Below are 27,836 nucleotides of genomic sequence, written 5' to 3' on the forward strand. Positions count from 1 at the left end.
CAAACCGAGATAGGACGGCATTGATTGTCAGGCAATTGAAGGACAGGAGATACGAAACCAGGAGAGAAAACGCTTGCCCTGGAGTTTGGTAATAGACCACTGTTAATTATACCTGGCGCAGAGCTGCTGTGGGACGATGCAAGGGTGAGGATGCACTTTCAATGCTTCATTACAAACTTTTTTTTCACAATGGTTTAAAAATGATATTTTGTTTCTGAGTAACTTGTCTCATGATTTGGGACGAATTCAATTCGTTTGTTACCAGGTAATTATTCTCTGATGGGTTAAAATGTTGCTATTGCAGGATTGGCATGGTCGATAAAAACAACACCGGGATGCGCCGTCTCAAACAGTGGCTCATTGACCAGATTGATAGTGATCAGTATCCAGGCTTGGTGTGGGATGATGAGCAGAAAGTGACTTTTCGGATTCCCTGGAAACACGCCGGGAAACAGGACTACAACCAGGAGGTGGACGCTTCGATCTTCAAAGTACGACACAGTTTATGATGCTGCATTTATTAATTTTCATGAAGCGGTTCTACTTTGAAAATACACAATCGCAATGTAGCCAAGGGTAAAACATGCAGGTTAGGTTTGGGGACACTCTGGAGGTTTGTAGCAAGTTAGTCCAGTTTCCAAGCTGTAGGCGGATATAGACATCTTTATGCATACCAATTTGCTTCATTGACTTTGAGGCCGGTCTGTATCAAGGGACCTGAGCTCAGTTTAGATGTTGTCAGATGTTTTTCGAGGAATGAGATTCGCTGAAAGACAAAACCGTCGGGGCACAATTTGAATTCGAAAAATGTAAATTATAAGGTATTTTTCCGGGGAGTTGAGAAAGCTAACCTTTTTACAGACATTAGTGAAGGGGTATCTCAATTAGTAATGAAAGCTAACTTCTCAGTTGTGTAGAAAATAGTGGCAATTTTTGCTTCATTCACTACCATGACCAATATTTTCTTGCTTATTATCTTGCAGTAGCCTCTCCAGTTGCAGTAAGGTTAGACACTTAGATTCTGCAGTTGCAGTAAGTTTAGGGATTTAGCTGTTGCAATGAAAACAAAATCATTGTACAAGAAAATGTATAGAGCAAGAAGCTGGATGCAAGATGTATTTAAGACTGAAGGTGAAAGTATTTTTAAAAATATTTATTTAGTTTATTGGGAGGGATTATTTGCCCAAGTTGAGCATGCTTTTGATGACAATATTATCAAGTCCGAAGGACAGAACCAGCTACAGATCCAAAACACAAAGAATTGCAGATGCGGGAACATTAAACAAAAACAAATTGCTGGAGAACTTCAGCAAGTCTGGCAGCATCTGTGATGAGAAGGCAGAAATAAGGCTTTGAGTCTTGTAACTCTTTTTCTGAAGTGAAAACCCTAGCTATAGATCTCTTTGTTTGCATCTGGAAATCGGACTGTGGAAGTATTTGGAAATTTCGCTGAGTGACAAGAGCAGAGAACTGAACATTTCCAGTTGAATATAACACATTATTAAGTGGCAGTTAGGGCAAAGTTTTGGCAGCTGAACAAAGGTTTAACCTGAAGTTCAGTTGTGTATCAACATCCATTGAGGCAGTATGTTTAGAGTAAGGGCACTGTAACTCTTTAAGCACAAAGTTTCTTAATGTCTAGATTTTGTTTTGCTTCTGTTGAATTTTATTTTAAAAACCATTTGATTTGGTGCAACTGTCAAGTGGAACATTTGAAGTTGTAATATATATATATATTTAGATGGTGAATATAACATAGTGTATTTCTATTGGAAAAGAAGTAATTGGAATATCTACCTAACATCCAAGATGCAAATTTCCCCTTGCCTTGTCACTCGCACTGTTGTGAAACTTAAGAAGACTTGAACAGAATTGTTTTGTTTTTAGAGAAGAATAAAAGCAAGAACATAGATGATTGTTGTAAAATATCTCACAAATACAGGTGTAAGTGGGAAGGCATCTCATTATTGTATCACCTGCTTTTTAACACTTGGATTAAAACAGCCAAAACCAAGCCTGTTCTTTAACTGGAGGCTGAAAAGGAAGTTACAGTTCTATTGACTGGAGATTAACTGTTAGCAGAAATCAGAGATGTGAGAGGTCACCACTTTAATGGCTTCCAGTACAAGAATAATTCATAGTGCACCAATTAGTTTGTTGAGACTTGCTACTAACGTATGCTTGTTTTATATATTACGTGGCATTTATAGGCTTGGGCTATTTTCAAAGGAAAATATAAAGAAGGTGAGAAAGCAGAGCCTGCCACATGGAAGACAAGACTTCGTTGTGCGCTCAACAAAAGTCCAGACTTTGAAGAAGTAACTGACCGTTCACAGCTTGACATCTCCGAACCATATAAGGTTTATCGAATTGTTCCTGAAGGACAGCAAAAATGTGAGCATAAGTTATTCAGCAGCTTTGGCAGATTATGTACCCTGTGTTCCGCCATCTGATTTACCCATGTACTTTTGTAAATTTAGATTCAGTGGTTTCAGCCATGTTTGTTCTTTTACTGTCTGAAAGCGCAAGATACGTTTTGATGAGTTGCTCCATCTCAAAGTCTTGAGTTTTCCTTGTTTTCTTGGCTGACCTACTAGCCTGTCATGCATTGCTGACATTTTCTGTTTTTCTGTTTTCTTTTCCTTTTTCTTAAAGATTTGATTCATAAGACATTGGTTGGGTGCTTGGGATATAAAAGGTTGTTGAGAAATTGTTCTTTTCAATATTATGTGGGGTTTGGGAGAAATAGAAACATTAGCGCAGCACGGTGACTCAGTAGCGAGCACTGCTGCATTATAGCACCAGGAACCTAGGTTTGATTCCAGCCTCCAGTGATTGTGCAAACTCCACACAGCCATGGGTTTCCTCCCACAGTCACAAATTAGATTAGATTAGATTACTTACAGTGTGGAAACAGGCCCTTTGGCCCAACAAGTCCACGCCGAAGCGCAACCCACCCATACCCCTACATTTACCCCTTACCTAACACTACGGGTAATTTAGCATGGCCAATTCACTTGACCCGCACATCTTTGGACTGTGGGAGGAAACCGGAGCACCCGGAGGAAACCCACGCAGACACGGGGAGAACATGCAAACTCCACACAGTCAGTTGCCTGAGTCAGGAATTGAACCCGGGTCTTTGGCACTGTGAGGCAGCAGTGCTAACCACTGTGCCACCGTGCTGCCCATAAATATGCGCAGGTTAGGCAGATTGACCATGTTAAATTGCCCATAGTGCCCAGGGATGTGCAGACTAGGTGGATTAGCCATGGGAACTGTGGGGTTACATGGTTAGAATAGTGGGGTGTGTCTGGGTAGGATGCTCTTTGGAGGATTGGTGCATACTTGATGTGCCAAATGGCCTGTTTCCAAGCTGTAGGAATTCTATGATTACGAGATTTCGTCAGGTGGAATTAGATTGATCACTTCCTTGAATAAATGTTTTTAACTCTTCTGTCAAAGTTTGGGGATGACTTGAAAATAAGTTGCTTAGGTTTCATTTAGGTCTATTGTACTTTCAATATGTTCATTATATGAATATTAGTAACACATCAAATTTCTTTTGTTGGGAATCATAGCAGCAGAGAGAGAATTTTGGTATGAATGTATTATGCAACATATCATAGTATATATATCATCTATCAAGACATTGCTTGTTGAAATTGTGTAGCTTTTTAGGAAATTATGGTCATGACTTCAGGCAGGAGGAGAGTAAACTCCTCGTTTAACTTTGATGCAATGTCAAGCTGACAAAATGAAGCAGAACACAATCAGCTTTGGCATTCTGCTGACGCAAAGGAATCAAATAACCTTTGGTTAATATAGCTCTGTTCTGTTGAAATAAAGTGGTAGATTAATCATGCTTGGACAGCAATATACGCAATTAAAAATATCTTCAAAAAACTGAATCAAAATAAGATTGGCTTATAAATTTTGTTTGATCTAAGAGGAAGGTGGGGAATAATTTGATCTGATTGAGGAACTTAACGAGCCCCCGCAGAAAGCTGAGACAATTTCCTGAATTGCAATCTTTGGTATTCCAGAGCATGGTTTTTGGTTGGGCAGCCAGATAATGACGAAAAAAAAACAAGGAACTACAGAAGGTGGAAATCACAAATGAAAACAGAATTTGCTGGGGAAACACAGCAGGTCTGGCAGCATCTGTAGAGAGAAAGCAGAGTTGACGTTTTCGGTTCACTGACCCTCCAGAACTGATTGTAAAAGTCTGGTACATATGCTAAAGTTGATGTAGAGGTGCCAGTGTTGGACTGGGGTGGACAAAGTCAGAAGTCACATGACACCAAGTTATAGTCCAACAGGTTTATTTGAAATCACAAGTGCCTTCATCTAATGAAGGAGCAGCACTCCAAATTTCAAATACACCTGATGGACTGTAACCTGGTGTTGTGTGACTTCTGACTTTATGCTAAAGGTGGGGTTGGGGGATGTGATAGGAGTAAATGATAAGTAGAAATGGAACCCAAGGAAAGAGAAAAACAGTGAGCAGACAAAGAAATGGATAAAGGTCATCTTGGGCAAGTGAATAGCTGCTAATGGGGACAATTAGTGGCTGACAATGAGTTATCTCTGGCAGTAGCGTGATGGGTATGTGGTAGGGACATTGGAGAAGATGCTCAAGCCTTAAACTTGTTGAAGTTGATATTGAGTCCAGAAGGCTACAGGGCACCTAAGAGTATAGTTGTTGTCTCTACAAAGGGGAGACAAAGTGCAGACTAGACATACTGTCCACAGAAATGCCCCTGAGTTTCTGGTTGCCTGCTACTTCGACACACCACCATGTTCCCTGGCCAGCATCACTGTCTCGGGCTTGCTGCAGTGTTCCAGTGAAGTTGCGCACAAGCTGGAAAAACAGCACCTCATTTCCCACTTGGGGACCCTGAAACCTTCTAGACTCAATCGCGTGTTCACAATTTTAGGGCCTGAACACCCTCTTCCATGTCCTTACCTCAATCCCACATACCAGGCCTTGCTATCAATGGACTGCTACCAAAAACAGCCCATCGTCAGCCACTAATGGCCCCCATCAGCAGCTACTCATTCTCTCAGGCTGACCTTTACCCCCTCCTTTGTTTGCCCAATTGTTTTTATTTCTCTGGGCATCATCTCCACCTTTCATTCACTCAACCGCCGCGCCCCCCCCCCCCATCTTTAACATAAATAACAACCTTTTTACAGAAAAAAGGCAGATGTGCAAGAAAGAGACTATTTTCTCATTAAATGTGCCCGGTAAACCTGCCCTGGACAGTAAATATAGACACATTTCTATAAACAAGTCCTTTCTGGTACTAGTACGGATACTATCACTTTGACAAATTACTTGCATCGAATGAACATATCCCAGAAAAGTGACCGAATGTTGTGTCCTGTTCATTGTACTGACTGAATGGATTTTAAACTTTCTAAAACAGGTAAATTTGGCAGTAACTCCAATGAACAAGGTGATGTCACTGATATGGATTGCAGCCCTCCTGGATCCGATGAGCTTATGAAGGATGTAAGTGACTGTGTTCCTTTTATCCCTTTGTTATGGTTTAAGGCCTCAGTCAGATTCAAAAGTATGTAATGAAATGGTTAAAGTTAGATGCTTCCTGTTGGTCTAAATAAGTTGCAATGCAAACATGAATGTAAAATGAAGAGTTCAGTACCTTCTTTTGTTTGATCATCCTGTGAATAAAGAAGGAATTTAGATTTGTGTATGGCCTTATATGTCTCTGATATTCTAAGTCTTCACTCTCCAATGACTGTCTCAAACGACAGTCACATTTACTATGTGGATATATTTAACAATCAATTTGAATATGACCAGGTCACACAAGTAGCTGACGAAATATATGATTGCTTAGTCCAGTTCATATTAATATTAACTGTGAAAGCATGTTAGTAACACTTGGGAGACCTTTTTGTTCTTGGAAGGTGCTTACCTGATGATTTGATGATTGAACATTGTATCTGAAGGCCGGCATGGTTCTCAAATCTACAGAAGTATTGACGTATTGTCTAGCACAAAATAAATGTTCAAAGTGAAAGACAACAATGGTCTCTCTTATTTAAAACTTCATAGTTTTATGAACACAGACTTCATTTCAATTTTCTACTCTCATTCTTTGAAGGCATTAACTCTTGCTAAGGCATGATTGCCCGAACTAATTTGGAATCCATGTGTCCATTTTTATGTGCAAGTCAGTTTAATGATTATGGTATAGCATCATAGCGCAGGCTGATCAGTTTGTATTCTGATGACATTCCATTAAAAGTCACAGAATGAGCAATTCCAGTTTATATTTTCTCTTCCTTTTCCAATTGTGGCAAGCTGACTGAGAGCCCAGAACAGCCAATGTGATATAGATTTAGAATCCTGTCTAGTCCATTATTGTTTTTGTGGCTTTGCTCTAATGAAACATTAAGCCATGAATTAACGAGGAAACTTCTGCTATGACTTTTATATAAACAATAAAACCAGCTACAAATGAAATTATATTTGTCCTGCATCATTATGCAGATCAGTGCAAGTTTGCGTTAGGAACTGTCAGCATTTGACAAATAGAGACTCAGAGTGAATACATGTTAATGGTATAAAAATTCCACTATACAGATAAAGGGCATTGTTTAATTAACCACCGAGAGGGACTATCTTGGTGACCTTGGAGAGGGAGCGTATGGTGTCCACTGATATATTTGAGAGCTTCTGTGACCAGTGGACACCACAGGAGCTGGAATACGTAATCAATTCTCATGACCGTATTTCAGTTTAAAGTTTGTCAATTTCATTTTGGCTTTTCTTTCATTTTATTGTCCCTTGTAAAAGGACTGTCAACTGTTTCTTTAATTTCACTTTATTTCATTTGTCTCAACAAAATACTATAAAATAATGACTGTTGGGACACTGGGCTCGTAGCTAGGAAGCAAAGCCGTGACCTATTTTCAGCGAAAATGTTAGCGTTTAATTTCATTTGTCACCACTTGGCTTGGGACTGATATAACCGTATAGATTGTTCACAGAGCACTCCTCGCAGTGCTTCTTGTTTCACCTGGACTGCTTGAACATTCATTGTAGCAGCTCATTCGAATGGCACTGTGTCTGTGAAAAAGCCTGTGGAGACTTGCATGTAGAGGGGCAATAGCCTGACGATATTAAGGAATGACCCGAGAGAAAGGTTTGCCAGAACTATTTTTATGAACATGAAGCTCTCCCCTCTAAAATAAATGCCACCCACCGCTGCCATGTCCTGTTTCTGTCCCAACCTAATCCTGAAAAGGATTAAAGTTTTAATTTTTTTAAACTAGTGTCCATTTTTGGTTTGTTTCAGTAAGTAACAAAGAAAACTCTCTTCTTGCACCAGCAATTATATATCAGGGGGAGCGGCATGACAATTCAGTGGTTAGCACAGCTGCTGTACCACGCCAGGAACCTGGGTTCAACTCCAGCCTCGGGTGATTGTCGGTGTGGAGTTTGCATATTCTCCCCCTGTCAGTGTGGCTTTCCTCCAGGTGCTCTGGTTTATTTCCACAATCCAAAGATGTGCAGGTTAGGTGGATTGGCTACAGTAAATTGCCCATAGTGTCTAGGGATGTGCAGTCTAGGTGGATTAGCCTTAGAAAATTGTGGGATTACTGAGATAGGGTAGGGAGGTGTGTCTGAGTGGGATGCTGTTCGGAGGGTCAGTGTAGACTCAATGGGCTGAATGGCCTCCTTCCACCCTGTAGGGATTCTATTGTATGAACTTCAGTTCTTCTAATCTTCCTTTTGCTCATGCCCCTAAATAAACTAATGTGCAGGTGGGATTGAAGGCAGATTACTGGCAGCGAGAACAGAAGTGAATGGGTAGAGTGCCGACAGGATGGCCAATTATTTTTATGATTTCCTTGTTGGTGCTATGGCATTCAGATATAAAAGAGTGAATTTCCTAACAGCAGGAGATTTTTGCCACTATCACTGAGCACTGAAAAGTTTTCAACCTCCGCTAATGGCGAGGTTAGTGTCCTTGAGTTGTGGTTAAGTTGACTTCTCTGGTTATTTTGCTTACACTTCCAGTTTTTGATAGTCATGCTCATTTGAGCAGGATTGTACACTGGGTGTGGAATCTCAGTTTTAGAGCTCTTAAGTTGCAAGCATTTCAATAATTATTGCTCGCTGTGCATACAATATTGAAAATGGATGTGATATCAAGCTCAGATTATTTGTGAGCAGTGCAAAGCCAATGTTTTAAAATTAGACATGTTCATTGTCAATTTTATACTGATTAAAGTGGAAAAGTTCATGATCTAAAATACAATATTATGGAAGCAGTTTTGCAGGGAGTGTTGAATTAGAAGCCCGAATATGTATCAGTTTGGTTTTGACTGGGGTACAGTAAACATTGTTTCTACCAGCATGTTATCAACTGGCACTCTTGATTACCAGCAAAAATTATATACTTTATTTTCCTCAATCTACCACGTTGTTCAAGTATTTATGCTGTAAACAAAGTATAACAGTGATGTGCATACTCCCTGCATTATGTTTCTATTACTTATTGTGTCTTTTTACATTGATTTGAGGAGCTATTGAATTTCTACAATTTATTTTTTGTTGATGCAGGTCTCTAGAGAGACAAAGACTGGTTAGAGATAGTTAACATGTTTTTGTGTATGAGAAATTGTGTCTCATGAACTTGATTGAGTTTTTTTGAAGAAGTCACAAAGTGGATTGATGAGGCAGAGCAATGGAAGTGATCTATATGTACTTAGTAAAGCGTTCGACAAGATTCCTCATTGTAAATTGGTTAGTGAGGTTAGACCATGTGGAATACATGAAGAACCACTTATTTTGCTACAGAACTGGCTCAAAGGTAGAAGACAGAAGGTGGTGGTGGAGGGTTGCTTTTCAGACTGGAGGCCTATGATCAGTGGAGTGCCACAGGGATCAGTGCTGGGTCCACTATTTTTCATCATTTATATAAATGATTTGGATGTGAACATAGGAGGTATGATTAGTAAGTTTGCATGTGACACCAAAATTGGAGGTGGAGGAGGCTGTCTCTGAGTACAATGGGATCTTAATCACATGGGCCAATGGACTGTGGCGGACAGATGGAGTTGAATTTAGATAATTGTGAGGTGCTGCATTTTGGAAAGGCAAATCAGAGCAGGACTTGAAAATTTAACAGTTAGGTTCTGCAGAGTATTGCTGAACAAAGAGACCTTGGAGTGCAGGTTCATTGGAAAGTGGAGTAACCGGTCGATAGGATAGTGAAGAAGGCATTTGGTATGCTTGTCTTTATTGGTCAGTGCATTGAGAATATGAGTTGGGAGGTCATGTCGAGGACATTGGTTAGGCCACTGTTGGAATACTGCATGAAATTCTGGTCTCCCTGCTACAGGAAGGATGTTGTGGAACTTGAAAGGGTGCAGAAAAGATTTACAAGTATGTTGCCAGAGTTAGAGGATATGAGCTAAACGGAGAGGCTGAATAGGCTGGGCTATTTTTTGTGGAGCATCAGAGGCTGATGGGTGACCTTACAGAGATTTATAAAATCATGAGAGGCATGAACAGGGTAAAAGGGACCTAAGGGTCAACTTGTTCACACAGGGGGTGGTGCATGTGAGGAATAAGCTGCCAGAGGGAGTGGTGGAAGCTGGTACAAATACAACATTATGGGAGGGTTTAGAGGGATGTGGGTCAAATGTTGGCAAATGGGGCTAGATTAATTTAGGATATCTGGGTCAGCATAGACAAGTTGGACCAAGGGGTCTGTTTCCGTGTTGCATTTCTCTATGACTATGACTCTATGTCGATATTTCAAAGCTTTGCTTGAACAGGGTTTTCTGTCGTTATGTGTACCTCTTGATTATCCGAATATTTGATCACTCTTGGTCCCATACGTGCTGGTTATTACAATGCTTGCTGTATCTAGTCATGCATTATAAAGATTGCTGGCCATGCCATAGAGTCATCGAGTCACAGAGATGTACAGCATGAAAACAGACCCAGTGGTCCAACTTGCCCATGCTGACCAGATATCCCAACCCATGTCTCGGATCGGAATGTATAAGTCACTGAGAGAATACATCATTGTTGGAACTGTTGCCGATTGAATATGATGTTAAGCGACGTTTGTCCACCTGTTGAGGTGGACAGTAAAGATTTCTGATGATAATTTAGGAAGAACTTTCAAAAATTAAGAGAAAAATTGTCCTTGCCAACATTATTCTCTCAACTAATTCCACCAAAAATGTGGATTACCGGATTGTTCATTCATCCCCTTACTCATCAAAGTTTGTGCTACATAATTGTTTAGTTGCCCTTAAAGTAGTTCATTCGGTATTTATCACATTTTTTCATTCATTCATTGGCTATAGGTGTCTCTGCAATGGCTAGCACTTGTTGCTGATCCCTAATTGTCCTTTATACTCTGTTCTGAGGCACTGTTGTAGTCCATTTTATATATGGCCATTTAGAGTGCTGTTAGGAAAAGAGTTCCAGGATTTTCAACGAATGAGGGTGAAGAAACAACAGTAGACTTGAAATGCAGGATGGTGTGATTCTTGGAAGGAATCTTGCAAATGGTGGTGGTTCCATGCATCCACTGTTCTCGTCTCTGTAAGTAGTATTGACCACTTGTTTCAAAGGGACTGTGGAAGGAACCTTGGTGAGTTGCTGTGGTACATCTTGTGTACAGTACCCACTACTGCCGCTGTACAGTGGTGAAGAGAATGGATGTTTGTTTAGATTGTGGAAGCTGATTGAATGGGTTGCTTTGTCCTGGATGTTGTTGAGCTTTTGTTGTATTATGGGAACCACCTTTTTTAAGGAGAAAGTGAGGACTGCAGATGCTGGAGATCAGAGCTGAAAATGTGTTGCTGGAAAAGTGCAGCAGGTCAGGCAGCATCCAAGGAGCAGGAGAATCGACGTTTCGGGCATAAGTCCTTCTTCAGGAATGAGGAAAGTGTGTCCAGCAGGCTAAGATAAAAGGTAGGGAGGAGGGACTTGGGGGAGGGGCTTTGGAGATGTGATAGGTAGCCCCCAAATCCCTCCTCCCTACCTTTTATCTTAGCCTGCTGGACACACTTTCCTCATTCCTGAAGAAGGACTTATGCCCGAAACGTCGATTCTCCTGCTCCTTGGATGCTGCCTGACCTGCTGCGCTTTTCCAGCAACACATTTTCACCACCTTCTTTAAGACAAGGGGAGAGTTTGCCATCACATTTCTGACTTGTTGATGGTGCACAGGCTTCGGAAAGTTAGGACATGAATTGCTCACCTCTGACCCTCCTGTGTAGCTGTAAAATTTACATGACTAGTCCAGTTTCAGCTTTCAGTCAGAGGCAAACGTACAATGTTGATTGTCTGCACTGGGGAAGCAGAGATGACAATGCCATTGAATGTCCAAGAAGTAGATTCTTTCTTTTCGAATGGTCATTACTTGGTGCTTGTGTGGTGTGAATGTCACCAGCTACTTATCATTCTGAGACTAAAAGTTGTCCATGTCTTGTGTATGTGGACATGGTTTCTTTAGTATTTGAGGAATCATAAAATCCCTACAGTGTGGAAACAGGCCTTTCAGCCCAACAAGTCCACACCGACCCTTCAAAGAGCAACTCACCCAGACCCATTGCCGCCTGATTAATGCATCTAACCTGCACATACCTGGACATTATGAGCAATTTACTATGGCTAATTCAACGAACCTGCACATCTTTGGACTGTGGGAGGAAAGCGGAGCACCTGGAGGAAACCTATGCAGATATGGGGAGAATGTGCAAAATCCACACAGACAGTCACTAGAGGTTGGAATTGAACCTGGCTCCCTGGCACGATGAGACAGCAGTGCTATCCACTGACCCACCGTGCCGAATATTACTCAATTCTGTGCAGTCATCACTGAACATCCACAATTCAGACGTTATGGTGGAGGGAATATAATAAAAGATGCTGGGCTAGCTGATCAGGGAACAATCCTGAGGAACCCCTGCGGTGATATACTGGGACTGAGATGTTTGGCCTCATCAAGGTCTTAGGTATGAATTCGACCAATAGAGAGATTTACTCCTGACTTTCATTGACTTCAATTTTGCACCAGCTTCTAGATGCCAAACTCCATTAAAGGCTGCCTTGATTTCAAGTTCAGTAGTTGTTATTTCATTCCCCTGCCCCGTGGTATTCAGCTTTTTCTGTCTATGTTCGGACTGGGCTGTAATGAAGTCCAAAAAGTGAGCTGATGAATGAATGATTTTACTGTCACGTATCTTGCTGTAAGTATACAATAAAATACAGAAATTTCTTGCCATGAATTAGGATCCATTTTTAATAACTTACAAAAAAGGAAAAGGACAGATAAACCTTAAAGAGAGTCCATCAGTACTGAGCCAGCTATGTAAGTGCCACATGACAACACGGTGGTGACTTATTTCATCACTTTGCTAATAGACAAGCTTCTGCAAAGTACAACTTTGTAAATGTTAGTCATTGCTTTTCCTTTTCCCCAACTTAATTTCCCATTGCATGACACATGGAGCTTAATGACTTAAAAAGGAACATTACTGGATATGATGCATTGATTGGATTCTGACAGAGCAGCCAAATCTCCATTCAGGGGAATCAGGATTGAGGGAAAGGGATAAGTGGACAAAATGTGCAAATATGATGTTTCAAACTTTTCCTTAAATAATATTTGAATTTGCATTATTTATTGTTAAACAACAGGAGCTGTCATCAGTTTGTGAATAGGATGTATAATTGGAGGATAAAACAGACGAGTGTCTGTATAGAATGGTAAACTAGGAACCCTTTAAAAAGTTTGGTAAGATAATTATGTGTCTTTTGAAATCCATTTTGCAGGTTATTGTAGATTACAATGGCATAATAAAGAGAAGTCATTCTCCACCACAGGAGGATTGTACAAGTCAACCACAGCAAGATTGGTGGGGACGACAAACCATTGAAGGTAATACAAGCCAACCCTTCCCTTTTTGCAGTTGGACTAACCAGCTGTAATCTGATTTATACACTTTTTCTGTTTGCTTAGCCTTTCAAAAAGTTTTATCACGGGATATGACCCATTAGTAGGATTCTGACAGATCAGAAAGTGGAATAGAATTTCCATTCATGGGAATATTGTCAGCTAGAAGAACAAAAGTTTGTAAACTTTGAGCAGTTGCCATTAGAGGGCAGGAAAATTAAAAGAAAGTACTCCTCTACAAACAGTGAAGTAGAAATTGTGAAGATTTCAAATGGAGCTTTCTCTCCCCTCCTTGCATGATGTGAAGCCTGTGATGGAATTTAAAAAAAAATACCTGAGAAGAGCTTGCAATCAACCATCTACTCATGAGTAAACAATCCATAAGATTCTAGACAAACCAGGGGACTGAGAGCTGAGAACCCTTCATTCAGGAGGGAGGCCATCAGAGTAGGGCAGTATTAGGAGCAGGGGGAATATAGGAAGCAACGATTAGGAAATGTAAAGTTTATGTTTTAGCAATCTGGCAACTTAAATTATGCATGAACACTTTGTATGTTTGTCTAAACTTCCTTTCCTGCTGTTTAAGAGGAAATATTTTAAACAAGTTAAAACTTGCATGAAAACAGTGCAGAGGAGTTTCAGATCTACTAGTAAGTGTGCAACCACCTTCTCAGGGGTAGTTTGAGATGGCATAAATGCTATCCTTGCCAACCATGTTTCTATTTCATGAATGAATAAGGAAAGTGGATGGACATGTTAGTGTTACACAACCAAATCACACAGTGTCATTTCAGGGCTTGTAGGTTGTAAGGAACAAAGAAGAATGGGATGAAATTGCAGTGTCAATTATTTGTGTGCCATTTATGTGTGAGGAAAGCTATTCAGGTTAATTTTGTTAATTCATATAGGAAGAACACATCACAGCAATCAACCAATCAATAATATTTCAAGTTTGTAATTGTAACGATGATACATTTAAATTTCTATGAGATAGATCACGACTTAGTAAACCATGTTAATCATGGCTAAAAATCACATAACATCAGGTTATAGTCCAACAGGTTTAGTTGGAAGCACTAGCTTTCAGAGCGCTGCCTGATGAAGGGGCAGTGCTCCGAAAGGTGGTGCTTCCAAATAAACCTGTTGGAGTATCGCCTGGTGCTGTGCGATTTTTAACTTTGTCCACCCCAGTCCAATACTGGTTCCTCCAAATCATGCTAATCATGATAGCAAGTCAACATCTCTCCTAATAATCATTTCCAATAGAAGTGAAGCAAAAGTGAAAATGACCTTCCAACCCCTTTGCATGGCTGCAGAAAGTCAAAGTACACCTCACTCTGTTTTCCTTAGCCTTGTTTTGTTGTGTTTCCATTGTAACAGACGTCTTGTAGTGCAATCTCTTCCTTTTCTTTGTTTCAGATTCTTCAATGCTGTATTATGCCAATAACTTTGGACCTATGCAACCCAGTTCAGGTACAAAATCATTGCTTGTCATTATTGTTCATTACAGTTCATATTTGATGCACACTTCCTGTATATATGTTGACATATGGTGGAAATAGGCATGGAATTAGAAAAATATCACTAATATACTCAATGGCTATCACTGCTTCATTTAATCCTAAAGCCATAGTGCACAAGGGAAGGATTAGTCTCCTAGACACCTTCGTATTTAAATTGGCGCAAGACAACAGATACAAATTAGCACCAATTTTAAAAAAAAAGTGTATCTGACAAATTTATACACCGAAAGCATCACTTAAACACACTTTCCATGGACTGCTGAGATTTCTGCTAAACCATCATGTGCTTATGTCGCAGACAGCCACTGATCCTCAATTAATTCACATAATCTGCGATCCTCCAAGGTGGGATTCACATAATGCAAAACGTTATGATATAAAACTGTTCATTATTAAATTATTTGATTGACACAATGTTAATTATGATAGCAACCACTACAGGTTCTCCCCATAAAGTAGTTCCCAAATTCCAACAGTCTTAAGCTAGAAATTTCACATTCATTTGCAAGGAATACCCTTGTTCTCCTTGTTCCCAGTTAGCTAAGTATTCTTTTGTTGGAATGTGTCCCATTGTAGATGTTCACTCCATTTTGTAGACCATGTTGCTCCCCTTTGCAGTCCCTGTCTGCTTTGCAGCTTCTCTTCCTCCTCACCCACACTGTGCCCCCTCAATTTGGGATGGAAACTGCACTAGTGTGCCTCATGCCTTCCTTAGTAATGTGACCCCTATCATGAGGGGTCATCCATCTTATGGCCAGCTGCAGTAAAGTCAAGTTGAAGTGGAGCCAGTGTATACTGGACTGAACATGTAACACAGTATTAAAAGTGGAAGGGTGGAAACACAGCTACAACAGAAAGATACATGTTCAGAGTTGCAATAGCAGCTATATGCTGCTAAAAGACATGACAAAGGAATGAAGAAGCAGGCACAGCCGAAACATTGGATAAAGCATTATAGCTGCAACCACATCTGTCCCAGTGCAAGTTGATTTGAAAGGTGATATGAAGAAGAACTGGAAAGATTACAAAAGTGCAACAGAATAAGTCAGAACAGCCGAGAGTAACTATATTTTTCTCATTGCTTGGCCAAGACTGTTTTAAAGTGTTCAACCTTAAATCTCTTTGCAGAACAGGGCAGCGTTAGCACTGGTTCAGTGGTTAGCACTGCAGACTCACAGTGCCAGGGACCTGGGTTCGATTTCACCCTCTGTGTGGAGTTTGCAAATTCTCACTGTGTCTGCGCGGGTTTCTCCTGGGTGCTCTGGTTTCCTCCCACAATCCAAAGATGTACAGGTCAGGTGAATTGGCCATGCTCAATTACCCATAGTGTTTATGAATGTGTAGGTTAGGGGCATTGGTCAGAGGAAATATAGAGTAATAGGGGAGGGGAATGGTTCTGGGTGGGATACTCTTTGGAGGGTTGGCGTGGACTTGTTGGGCCAAATAGGGTGTTTCCGCATTGTGGGGATTCCAGGAAGTGTGCTATGAACAAAAAAGAAGACAGTAGAAATTTTGAAAGCTGAGAAAGCACATTTTGAACCTTGAGTGAACATAACTGAAGAATAGTAAGTGTTCGATAATAGGGCCCAAGGTGAAAAAGTTTCCATTGATCGGCACAGCTTGCAGAATTTGTACAATTAAAAGACTATCTTAGTAAGGAAAGGATTGTATTCGACATTAGAGGACCTGCAGTTAGAGCACGCCTGAACGATGTAGAACTTGCTCTCTGTAAAATTGCAACATGAGGTTATACATCAGCAACCAGACCATTTTGATGGTAAACAAAACTTGGCCTTGCGTTATGCTGATAAACCTTCCAGGCCGAAAAAAACGAATAGTCACAGATAACGTGTAGGATGTAAATGGTAAGGAAAATATTAGACAAAGGAAAAGAAAGCATGTCCAGCATGGAGAGAGCATTATTCTAACAGCAAGAATCTGAATCCATTTACAAACCAGCTTGAAGCAATTGCGGTGAGCACATGCAGATGGGTACTGGAGTGTAATCAGCTGAAGATGCTGATGAATCATGCTGCACTATATAACAAGCTATAGTTAGGTTGTCTGGTTTAACATGGTTTCTGCCTTTGGAGTGATGATTGCAGAAGGAGAACATCATGTTAAAGTGTCAAGTGGATACCAGTGCATCACAGACCTGTGCAAAGTGGAGATCCAAAAGTGAAACCCTTAAAAATAAGATAGAGCTGATATGATGACTCCATACTTATGCTGAGAGGATAGATCACTCTCTGAGCCCATTGCATCTACATGAAGGAGAATCGGAATTCCAGATTATAGAAGGAAAGCAAAGAAAAAGCACTTTGATCATCCAGAGCAAGTCTAAAGTTTAGGCCAGTAACCCTCAACCTACCAAAAGAGATTTATAACATCTTAGAGTACATTGAAGCACTGAATGTTGAGTAGATCCTAGAGGATATAACAATATGTTTACAGGCTTAGGATGTGTCCCAGGAGAATATCACCTCGAAGTAGATGAGAATGCAAGACCAAATTAGTATCAGATGAAGAAAACCTGAGCTCCTTTTATAGCCAGCCTGAAGGTCGAGATAGAAGACCTGGAAAGGAAGGGAATAATCAAGAAAGTAACAACTCCTAAAGAACAGCTTAGCCACATGGTGGTAGTGAGACAGCCTCCAAGGCTGACTATTCGTTGAGCTTGAGGATTTAGTTAAAGCTCTGAAGAGATCGCATTATCCCATGCTAATTATCGAATGAGTTATACCACAACCTGCAAAGACAAAAATCTTTGCTTCCTTAATGGCAAATGAAGTGGGATGAAAGCAGTAACTCTCTAACAATATTCTGGATGTCATTCAAGAGATACAAATGGTTGCATAAGCCATTTGGCATTTCGTAGCGCCAAGCACCACACTTTTTGACTTTGATCTCCACCATCTGCAGTCCTCACTTTCTCCTATCAAGATGAGACAGTTAATGACCCTACTGGAGTGGAGGTTATAGTGGAGAACTTGCTAGTTTATTGATGCAGAAACACAATGAAAGAAGCCATCAGTGACCATGTTCAAAATCTTGTGTGACTGCTGGAAAGAGCTCTCCCAATGAACCTGAAGCTGAATAAGAAAAATTGCAATTAAAGATGTTTAAAATTAAGTGCAGAGCTTATGTACAGCAGCAAAACGTCTTTGCCCAGGTCCGGAAATGGTGACAGCTGTAAGCAGTGAAGTGGTAACCACCAACTGGAAAGGCAGTGCAATGATTTGTTGGATTTGGCAAATATTTAGCAAGGTTCTTGCCCCATTTGTCGTCTGAGTGGGAATCATTACATTCGCTGGCTTCCGAGATGTGCAGTGGTACTGGGCGTGGAACAAGAAGCAAATTTACATCAAGCAAATAGTTTGGCAAGGCCACTACTGAAATACTATAACGTAAGTTTGTATAATGTGACCCAGCAAGGTCAAACTTGGAGCAACCCTAATGTATCCCAGATTCCCCACAGTGTGGAAACAGGCCCTTTGGCCATAAAAGTCCATACCGACCCTCTGAAGAGTAACCCACTCAGACCCACCCTACATTTACTGCTAAATGATGCACCTAACCTGCACATCCTCGAACACTATGGGCAATTTTACCATGGCCAATTCACCTAACTTGCACATCTTTGGATTGTGGGAGGAAACTGGAGCACCCAGAGAAAACCCATGCAGACATGGGGAGAATATGCAAACTCCACACAGTTGCCCAAGGTTGGAATTGAACCCGGGTCCCTGGTGCTGTGAGGCAGCAGTGCTAGCCACTGAGCCACCGTGCCACAAGGGCAACCATTGTATTTGCATCTAACGCATTACTACAAATGGAACTTTGTTGTGCTCCGATTGAGAAAGAGTGCCTGGCCACTGTGTGTTTGTGAACATTTTCATTGATGCTTTCTTTGAAGAGAAAAAGTGTCAGTCGAGTCTGACCACACGCCAGTTCAAAGTATTTTCCTCAGGCTGGCACTATCTGTTCCAAAGAGTTTGGAAAGAATGTTCTTCGGATTGCAAAGATATCATCTGGGTGAGATGCACAAGCACGGAAAGCAGATGGACATCGCTGACAGGATATTGAGAACATGAAGGAAATAGAGGATGCTGTGATGGAATGTGAAACCTTCCAGATCCAATGAGAAGCAACAGCTTTACCTGCTCTGGAGTTCATCAACCCAGAAGAGACATTGTGCTCAAAAGTCAAAGGCCTTGTTCAAATCAAGTGAACTACCAAATAAATTGTAACACCCCAAAGGTTGCAAGAAGTGGTGATAGAAGGAAGGCTGAAAGGCATCAAGGACACTCCTATAGTCATGAGCATATTGGGCAGATAGGTGCAAAATGACAGGCCAAAGTGGCACATAGGAAAGAGAATATCCAGTCTTTATATCTAAAGAGTGGAGAGGAGAGATGTTAAAGCACATCCATACGCTAAGGGATTGAGTCATAGAGTAATAGAGTCATAGAGATGTACAGCATGGAAACAGACCCTTCGGTCCAACCCGTCCATGCCGACCAGAAATCCTAATTCTCGGAAGGACAAGAGGTATGCTGTACTGGCCTAATCAGAACAATGAAATCAAGGACTGCATCAGCTAATGCAGTGGTTGTAATCAGTTCTTTGTAATTGCAAAAATAAAGTTTATTCATAAAATTTTTTAAAACACAGTCACTAAAGCAGTTTGGTTCTGTATATTAGCATGTGAAGGAACAAACATTGGAGTTTGACTCTATCCAACAAGTAAACCAAAGGCATTTCTTATATATGCAAGATTATATTTACATATTCTTGAGACCCAAGCTGAACAAGATGGAGTGTTAGTGATGACACAACACCCCTCATTGTCCATGGACAAAGCTGGGAATAGACTTTTTTTCTCCTAAGAACTGATTATCATCTTACTGTAGCCTATTACTGACCACTGAGAGGTGAACCAGCTGACTTTCACGATGAGTGGAGAAATTGAAAACATACATTATGACATTCTGAACATCGTGATGAACTATGGCTCTCTGATCACAAGTGGAGAATTCAGTTGCTTAATAAAGCATTGTGAAATTCAACACCACAATCATCTCTACGCCATCTTCTGTCAAATGGGAAAATGGAGGTGGCAGTGGAAATTGCCAAAAGGAATCATAAAGAAATTGAGCACAGAAGTAGATGAGGCAATTGTTGAGTTGAGAAACATATCTACTGAAGGCAGGCAGTAGCCCTGTACAGACTTAATGTGACAGCGCACCTAAGTTAATCTTCCAACAGCAAAAAGCTACTGAAGTCAGAAATAGTAACAGGCATGAGTGATGGAATCGTAGTAGAAGAGCAACAAGTTAAATTTCACTTTGAAAAGGCTGCAAAACAATTGCTAGATTTTAGCATTAGATTGGCCATTATAGCGAAAACCTCAAAGCACTCCACAAGAATCATCTCACATGACAGTTTGGGACCTGCATAGAGCAGTTATCACTTAGATCACACACAGTGGTAATGAACAGCCAGATAAACCATCACAATCGCAGGCACAACTCAAGAAGCTGATCCAGATCTGACAGCAGCCAGTCAGGAAAGTGTAAACTCAAAATCTGTGCAGGCCACAGTTTAACCATCAGTGAGTGAGATCCACCTTAACAATAGAAATGAAACAACAACTACAGGTACTGCAGCAACAACACAGGACACAGGACTGACACTGCCTGAGAAAGGAACGTTACCTAGCTGAACAGTCTGTGACAACACACATGCATACCATTAAGAGAATGCTATGATTTAAAAACTCCTAACCTCACACCACCTTCACTAGACTTCCTTACTGCTGTCCCCCATCCACCCTGTGATATGGCAGGATTGATTTCTGCCCACCTTACTCCTCCCACAACTGGGTTCCTTGAAACCTCATTTCCTTCACAGCTGTGCTGAATGCTGCCAGTCATCTTTTCACCAATGCCAAGAGTAAGCTTGATTGTAGCAAATGTAAGGGAGAACCAGCCTGTCATTGAAGGAGCCAGATTTTGGCAGTTTTCAGTTAGGGTGGGGGGGGAGGGATGGTGTATGGGGGTGGTTGGGGGTGGGGGAGGGTGGTGAGGGAGTGAAGGCTGACTCTTCAATGGTTATATTTTGGTTGAATTTTCCCAAGCGCTTCAATGCATTTGAGGCACTCACTGACAGCCTCCTCCTCCCTGCCACCCTGCATTTTGACTGCTGATGACACATGCAGAATATTGCCGTGCTGTAGAATTATGAAATGGGCGCTCTATCAATTCTGCGTTGTTGGCCTCTGAACGCGAGATATTTTGAATTTCTCAAACATTGTGTTTTATCCAGGGTTTTGCCAGATGATAGTAACCTTTTACTATGGAGGAATTCCAATGTCCCGGGTTCCCATTCGGCGATCTGATGGCTGTCGAATCACCGTCCGTCATGCCCCCACCAGCAATGAGACCATATTCGGGCCAGAAGGCATGGAGCAGGTTCTGTTCCCACCCACAAACAAGATCATGAATCATCGGCAACAGCAAGTCACAAATAAACTCTTGACTCACCTTGAGCGTGGGGTGCTGCTGCTGAGCAACAACGAGGGCATCTATATCAAAAGGCTGTGCCAGGGCAGGGTTTTCTGGAGTGGCCCTTGTGCGCCTTTTGCTGACCGGCCGAACAAGCTGGAGAGAGATGCGATAGTGAAGCTTTTTGACACAAAACAGTTTTTGCATGGTTTGTATTATAACTTTCTTTGGATTGTGCATTTATCTGGCATCGTCTAATGTCAAAGAATATCTAACAGTGCTTAACGAGTATTATAAAATATAAATTAATGCCATACCACATAGGGGTTTAGCACAGGTGCTTGGTCAAAGAGTCAGGTTTTAACTGGTGCCTTAAGATGTTAGAACAGTGAACGTATTTGAGAAGGACATTCCTGAGCTTAGACTAAAGTAAAATTAGATTTTAGTGCAAGAGGTGCTAGAACAGGACAGGTGCAGAAGTGTCAGTGTTATGAGAGGGAGGAGATTAAAGAGATTGAGGGAGGTGAGACTATCAAAACCTTTTGAGAATGAAAATTACATAATCAAGGCAGTGGGAGCCAATGTAGAGCAGGAAGCACTGATGGATAAATGGGATTTTATCTTTGGGATCTGGTTAACTGAGAAAGAGGTTCTTAATTGGGATTGATCATTGTTATTGGTACAGAAATTAATATTTCACAGTATACCGTCCTGTCAGATCATCATTTTGCACAGAAAATTGAGTATGAATGTTGCAATTTATTTTATTCTTAGCCTTTCACCTGGGCGTACTGGTATTAGAACATTATACCATAAGTATTTTGACCAAATGCCATTCTTCATCACTCTGTCTAGGGTGAAAGTGTTGATAAGCTATTTGACTGTAGATGTCATCATAGTTGGACCTGATCATGTTCTGAGTGAGCATTCATAACAAAACTTTCTTCAGCACAATGCAAGACATGGTCAAGATATGACAGAAAGTTTGATTATCTAAATTTGAACACCACATTGTATGCTGTTCCTGAGTGGATTGTTTCTTACATGGGGTAACCTGTTATGTTTAAAAGGGCTTGGCTCACCTTACAAAGCACACATCACTGATGTATGATCTGATAATATGTTTGTGAATTTCTAGATTACACTGTAAATATACCGTAGTTTTTAAGTGAAACATGTTATAGGGATAAATCATTCTATGATATTTGATTTGATTTATTGTTTCACATGTACCTGAGTACAATGGAAAGTTTTGTTTTAAGGCAGATCATAACATACAACACATACAAATCACAGGGTGCTTAGATAGAGCCAGGCATACAACTGCACAGAATGCGCACAATCAAAAGACTAATGCTTCTGAGAAATTGTTTCACATCTATGTCAGAATATCAGAGGAATTTAAGTAAGGGTATGTTCCCAGACATAGTGTATTCACTCCAACCGTATTTCACTTAGGTTTCAGTTAATGAAGGAACTATTATTCCTGGTGGATATGTGTGATTTAATAAGTCTGAATGATGTACTGAAGCTATTACAATATTATGGTAATTGTGAAATGGATTGTTTGCCACATTTGTACTCTATACCAGTTATGTCAGGTTATATTGATCCCAAATCATTGCTGAAGTATCAAATGTGACACGGTACTTTTCTTGATAATAATCACCAAAAGCAGCACAGCGTTTGGTTTGTTTCCTATGAACCAACCCAGTGACCCAAAATCTTTCTTTGTGCATGCTCTAGGTATTTAATACCCTTCTCTAATATATCTTAACAATATAATTAGCGTAATATTAACATGTACTCTTAAAATTAAATCAATAAGAGATCTTTAGCTGATTAGAGCTGTCATTGGTTAGGGGTTAGTGCCCTAGCATAGGGTATCAAAACCATTTCATAATGAAGCCAAATGATCTGGGATTTGGGTCATAGCATTGTAAATAAAAAGCCAGTGTTTACTTGGCAGTTACGCTGGGCCGGGAGTTCTGGCACCATGGGGAAGTATTGTCCAAATTGAATTTCTGGAGTCAGAGTAATTTAGATTATTTTGGATGATTGTCTGTCCTCTCTTTTGGGAGTTTACCTGGGAATGACTGTGACAAGACTTGGGTTCCTGCTACCTGCGGCTGGGTACAAAGGCCAAATTCTTTGTCTCTGTTTTTTGCTTTGGAAAAGCGCCATAAGATTCTCGAGAACAAAAACAGAAATTGCTGGAAAAGCTCACAGGTCTGACAGCATCTGTGGAGGAAATCAGTTAACGTTTCAGGTCCTGTGGCCCGTCTTAAGAACCCATAAGACTCCAGTTGTATTTAATATGTGATACATCCTGGGCACCTAGGTATTTGTCTCAGCTAAAAGTTAGATGAAACTCCTCTGTGTTAGTTACAGGAGTGTTAGATGACAGAAGGAAACAGCCAGCTCTTTCTGCTCGATGTTGCTAAGATGCAAGTATTGGAGGAATATGTTTTATGGTAGACTCCCTGGATTTGTATAATATTCTAATATGCAATTTCTGGCTTGGAGAGGGAAAGTTACACACAAAAACATTTCTGTTGAAAAATGTTGAAAGTGGCACGGCAAGTGAAGGGTGTATACAAGAAGTTTCTGCCCTATTCTGTGACAGGAACTGCAAACTGGATCTCAGTCATTTAAACCTGTAACTTGATTATTCATGTCCAACAATTGCTTATATTTCTCTACTTCACCATGTTACAAATTAATAATTGCACCTTTTTTGTGTACAGACTGCTCAGTTGACTGATTCTGATACTTCTTTTGCCATTTATGGAAAGGGAAAATAGACAGCTGCCCTCCGCAAAATGTGCAGATTTGGACTGAGGGATGCATTTAAAGGCACTCGTCATCTTTTGATGTACCTGCATTTCCTTGAGCAGCACTGACCTTAATCCTTAAGCATCCCAAGAATACTAAAAGAAACAGAGGCAAAGGCAGGGAAGGAACTTTAAAAAACCAGTATTGCTTGACAGTAAGTTACATGGAAATGAACAGGAATCGAAGCTGACAAGTCTCTTGCATCTGATAGTTTGTATCTTAAGGTCTTGGAGGAAGTGGTTGCAGAGAAGAGAACAACAAGTATAACATCACTGTTCAAAAAATGGTGGAGAATGCAGAATACAAATTAGAAAATTATAGATTCATCTATTATCTGTCATGTTAGAAAATGCAAAAATCTGTTATATTGAGGAGTTTGGAAAAGGGAGAGAGCTTAGTTGAGTATGCAAAAAGAGGCAGATGGTGTCTCGTGTGGGAAAATGTGAGGCAGTCCTCTTGAAAGGAAGAATAGAAAATCAGATTATCATGAAAAAATAGAAATAATGCAGCATACTGCAGTTTAGAGGGAACTGAAGGTCCATGTACATGAATTACAAAGCACAAGATGTTAGCATGTAGGCACATCAAGTAAATAGGAAGGAAGGCAAATGTGTCCCATTGAAGATCAAATTTCTTCTCACATAAAGGTCATTAGTTTTTGGAATTCTCTGCCACAGAGCAGTGGAGATTGACTCATTGAACGTATTCAAAGCTGAGTGCGACATTTGTCAATAAGGGAGTCAAGGGAATTGGAGTTAAGGTCACAATTGCATAACACTTGATCTTAATGAATGGCAAAGAAGGATTGATAAGCCTAATGCTCTTATGCCTCTGCACTTCTTATAATGTTTTGGTCATTATAGAATACTGTACATGTAAGTTGTTTATGTCTTGTAAACTTTATGTGCAGATTCTCCTGCGTATCAAACCTTACTTGTAGAACTATTAATAAGCATTGGTGTATCAGAGAGGAAAGAGATTTGCAAATTAATCTTCTACGTTGTTAATTCAAAAAGTGCTTGTGAATTAGTTGAAAACAATAGTTTTGGGTATCTGATATATATAATTATTGAAGTCACCCACATCGGTTTGGGCAGTTAGACAATGTATTTGTAACAGAAGCTTATATGTACATTATTTACAGCTATTGGCATGCATTTATAAATGATAGAAAATCTTTTTGGATGCAAATTTATGTTAATCTAACACAAGAGTTAAGTAACAATTAGACTTAAACTTGCAATGCAATGGTGATGATGGTTTGTGGTCTTAAAATATTGTACTTCTCTTCCAGCTTTGCAGCTTTACACAGAGAACCCCCAGTGTGTCCTTCCAGATAACAAAGTGATTATATGTTTTGGAGAGGAGTTTCCTGACATGAAACCCATCAACAAAAAATTAATTATAGTGGAGGTAAAGGAATTTATTACATTGGAGTGGGGGGCGGTGATGTAGTAGTAATGTCATTGAACTAGTAATCAGAGTCCCAGGTTAATATTCCACTGTGGAAAATGGTGAAATTTGAATTTAATACAAGTCTGGAATAAAAAGTCAGTGTGATGGTGATCAGAGCTCTGTTGTGTATATATAGATTGTTATAAACATTTAACTGATTCGTTAATGTCCTTTTAGGGAAGAAATTCTGCCATCTTTACCTGGTCTGGCCTACATATGAGACCAGAGTCATAGCAATGCAGCTGACTGTTGTTTTCTGGGCAGTTTGGGATGGGAAATAAACGCGGGCCCAGCTAGCGATACCCACATTCTGTAAAAGAGCATTTGCGATTCCTGATCCAAAACTCATCTTAAAACTGTTTTAACAATGTAAAATTACTTAGTTTTAACAAAATAAAAATGAAACATTTTTCTACCTACTTTGTAGATTGAACAAATGAAAACAAAGCATATTTTGCAAGCAGTACTTCAGTCAAGGAATTATGATAACAACATCCATCTTCAAATTTCCAATGAAACAGCAGAAGACAAATTGTCTGGGATTCTTCATGAACTTTGTGTGAATAGTTATGGCTACCCAAGACCCGCCTACAGTGAAAACCAACAAATAAGCTGAAAATAAAAACAAATCTTTGTTTCAGTGATCTAAGGACTTTTGTGTAAGTTGGTAGCATTAAGAAAAATGCTCTTTGCTGGATGTCAGTAATTTTGCTAAAGGACTCCGAATTTCTAATCATCCTTTTTGGCTGAATGCAGCTTTGCACTGCAATTAATATTTTTGTAACAATATTGCATTTTGTAAAATAATCATATATTTTATAAAGGTTTATTTTTCACTGTGAAGACCAATTTATTATCCATAGAAGTTTATAACAGAAGGCACTGAACAGGAATTTACCTGTAATACTGTTCATTACTGTCATGACACTTACTATGTAAGAAATATTTATTACCTACAGAATAATGGATGTCTAAGAGGGACTTGCATTGATTTATTATAATGGGTTACAAAAATTTCTAGTTTTGAAATTGTGCCTGGGTATGAGTTGCCTTGCAATTTTGTTATCAATTTGGCTTTTAAAGAAAATGGGCCGTTCATTTGTATAGATTGCAACCTCGCATGTATTGCTGTGCAGTAATTTGCAGTTACTTTGTAATATCCAATACAGGTACTGACCGTTGTATTATCGAAATGCAGTTTGAGTTGAGCACAGGCACATTTCTGTAGAGGCAATCAACTTCAAAAGAAATCTTGCATTTATATCAGCACTTTCATGAGCTCAGGTATTCCAAAGTGCTTTAAAATCAGTGAATTGCTTTTTTCTCCTGGAACTGTTGTAGGAAACACAGCAGCAAACATGTGCACAGTAAACAGGAATGTGATAATAACCAGACATCTTATTGATTTAAGGATAAACAATATTTTCGAAACCAGGGAGAATTCTTTCCAACAGGACATTTTATATTCACCAGAGAGTACAGTTAGGACCTTAGTTTAATGGCACCTCTGATATTAAATACAGATCACATTCTTATTTTACTGAGCTATCAGCCTAAGTTTGTGCACTCACATCCCTGGAATGGGGCTGGTACCTTAAATTTCAGCAGAAGAGCCATGATAATTATCATTTAAGCTATGACTGTGAGCTAAACAGTTGCTGCAGGTATCAAAACTCAAAACTTCCTGAGTATTGGCTGGTTTATGTAATTATCCAGTTAGTTTATCCTATTTGATAACAAACATAACCACTTCATCTTTTTGTGCTAAAACTGTCAGAGGTAGTCTTCAAATTTAATTTATTTTGCTTACTGAAAGGGGGAGATAAAATTAAAAAACATGGAAACTGTTGAAATTGAGGATCAAGTAATCTCTTAATTGTTTTCAGTTCAGACAGTAAATCGAGAAGCAGCACATCTAGTTCTGCACTGGAATTCTTTCTTCATCCTTTTCTTCCAATTCCTGTGCTGTTACTTGACCCCATTTTATATCATCTCACGATGAATGTACCATTTCAGTTTTGTAAGTTGGCTGATATTAGCTACTCTGAAACTGAAATATTATTAAGATATTGATATTAATTGGATACCCATTCCATTATTTGTTGATATTATAAGCATTAATTTTAAACATGGAAATAGGAGCAGGAGTAGGCCATTTGACCCTTCAAGTGTGCTCTAACCTTCAATATGATAATGGCATCATCAAACTCAGTACCCTCTTTTTCTGCTTACATCTTGATCCCTTTGCTTCTAAGAATTATATCCAACGCCTTATTGAAAATATTTAATGTTGTGGCCTCAACTTTTTTCTGTGGAAGTGAATCCATCACTCTCTGGATGAAGAAATTTCCCATCATCTTATACCTAAATAGACTGTATTCTAAAACTTACGCATTCATTTCATCATTTCAAAGAATTAAATCGAAGACACCTTAAAAATAATAAAGTTAAAAATCACACAACACCAGGTTATAGTTCAACAGATTTAATTGGAAGCACGCTAGCTTTTGGAGCGATGCTCCTTCATCAGGTGATCAGGTGATTATCACCTGATG

The 27,836-nt window shown here is 39.9% G+C and overlaps 1 protein-coding gene and 1 long non-coding RNA gene across 2 annotated transcripts in view; one reads left to right on the forward strand and one right to left on the reverse strand.

Moving 5' to 3' along the window:
• irf8 (interferon regulatory factor 8) lies at window positions 1–27,743 on the forward strand. The gene is made up of 9 exons (XM_060837971.1): window positions 1–144; window positions 305–491; window positions 2,211–2,394; window positions 5,433–5,518; window positions 12,842–12,947; window positions 14,382–14,435; window positions 20,813–21,199; window positions 25,121–25,239; window positions 25,709–27,743. Exons 1-9 carry the CDS (start codon window positions 137–139, stop codon window positions 25,895–25,897), a joined length of 1,320 nt encoding a protein of 439 aa, XP_060693954.1. The 5' UTR covers window positions 1–136; the 3' UTR covers window positions 25,898–27,743.
• LOC132823880 (uncharacterized) overlaps window positions 479–27,836 on the reverse strand; it is a 43,724-nt gene continuing 16,366 nt past the window's right edge. The window contains exons 2-3 of the long non-coding RNA XR_009645608.1: window positions 21,031–21,147; window positions 479–766 (exon numbers count right to left, since the gene is read on the reverse strand). This is a non-coding gene — a long non-coding RNA (uncharacterized LOC132823880). The remainder of the gene's footprint in view (window positions 767–21,030; window positions 21,148–27,836) is intronic.

This window comes from Hemiscyllium ocellatum, chromosome 17 (assembly GCF_020745735.1).
Source record: "Hemiscyllium ocellatum isolate sHemOce1 chromosome 17, sHemOce1.pat.X.cur, whole genome shotgun sequence".
In the NCBI taxonomy this organism is placed as follows: domain Eukaryota; kingdom Metazoa; phylum Chordata; class Chondrichthyes; order Orectolobiformes; family Hemiscylliidae; genus Hemiscyllium; species Hemiscyllium ocellatum.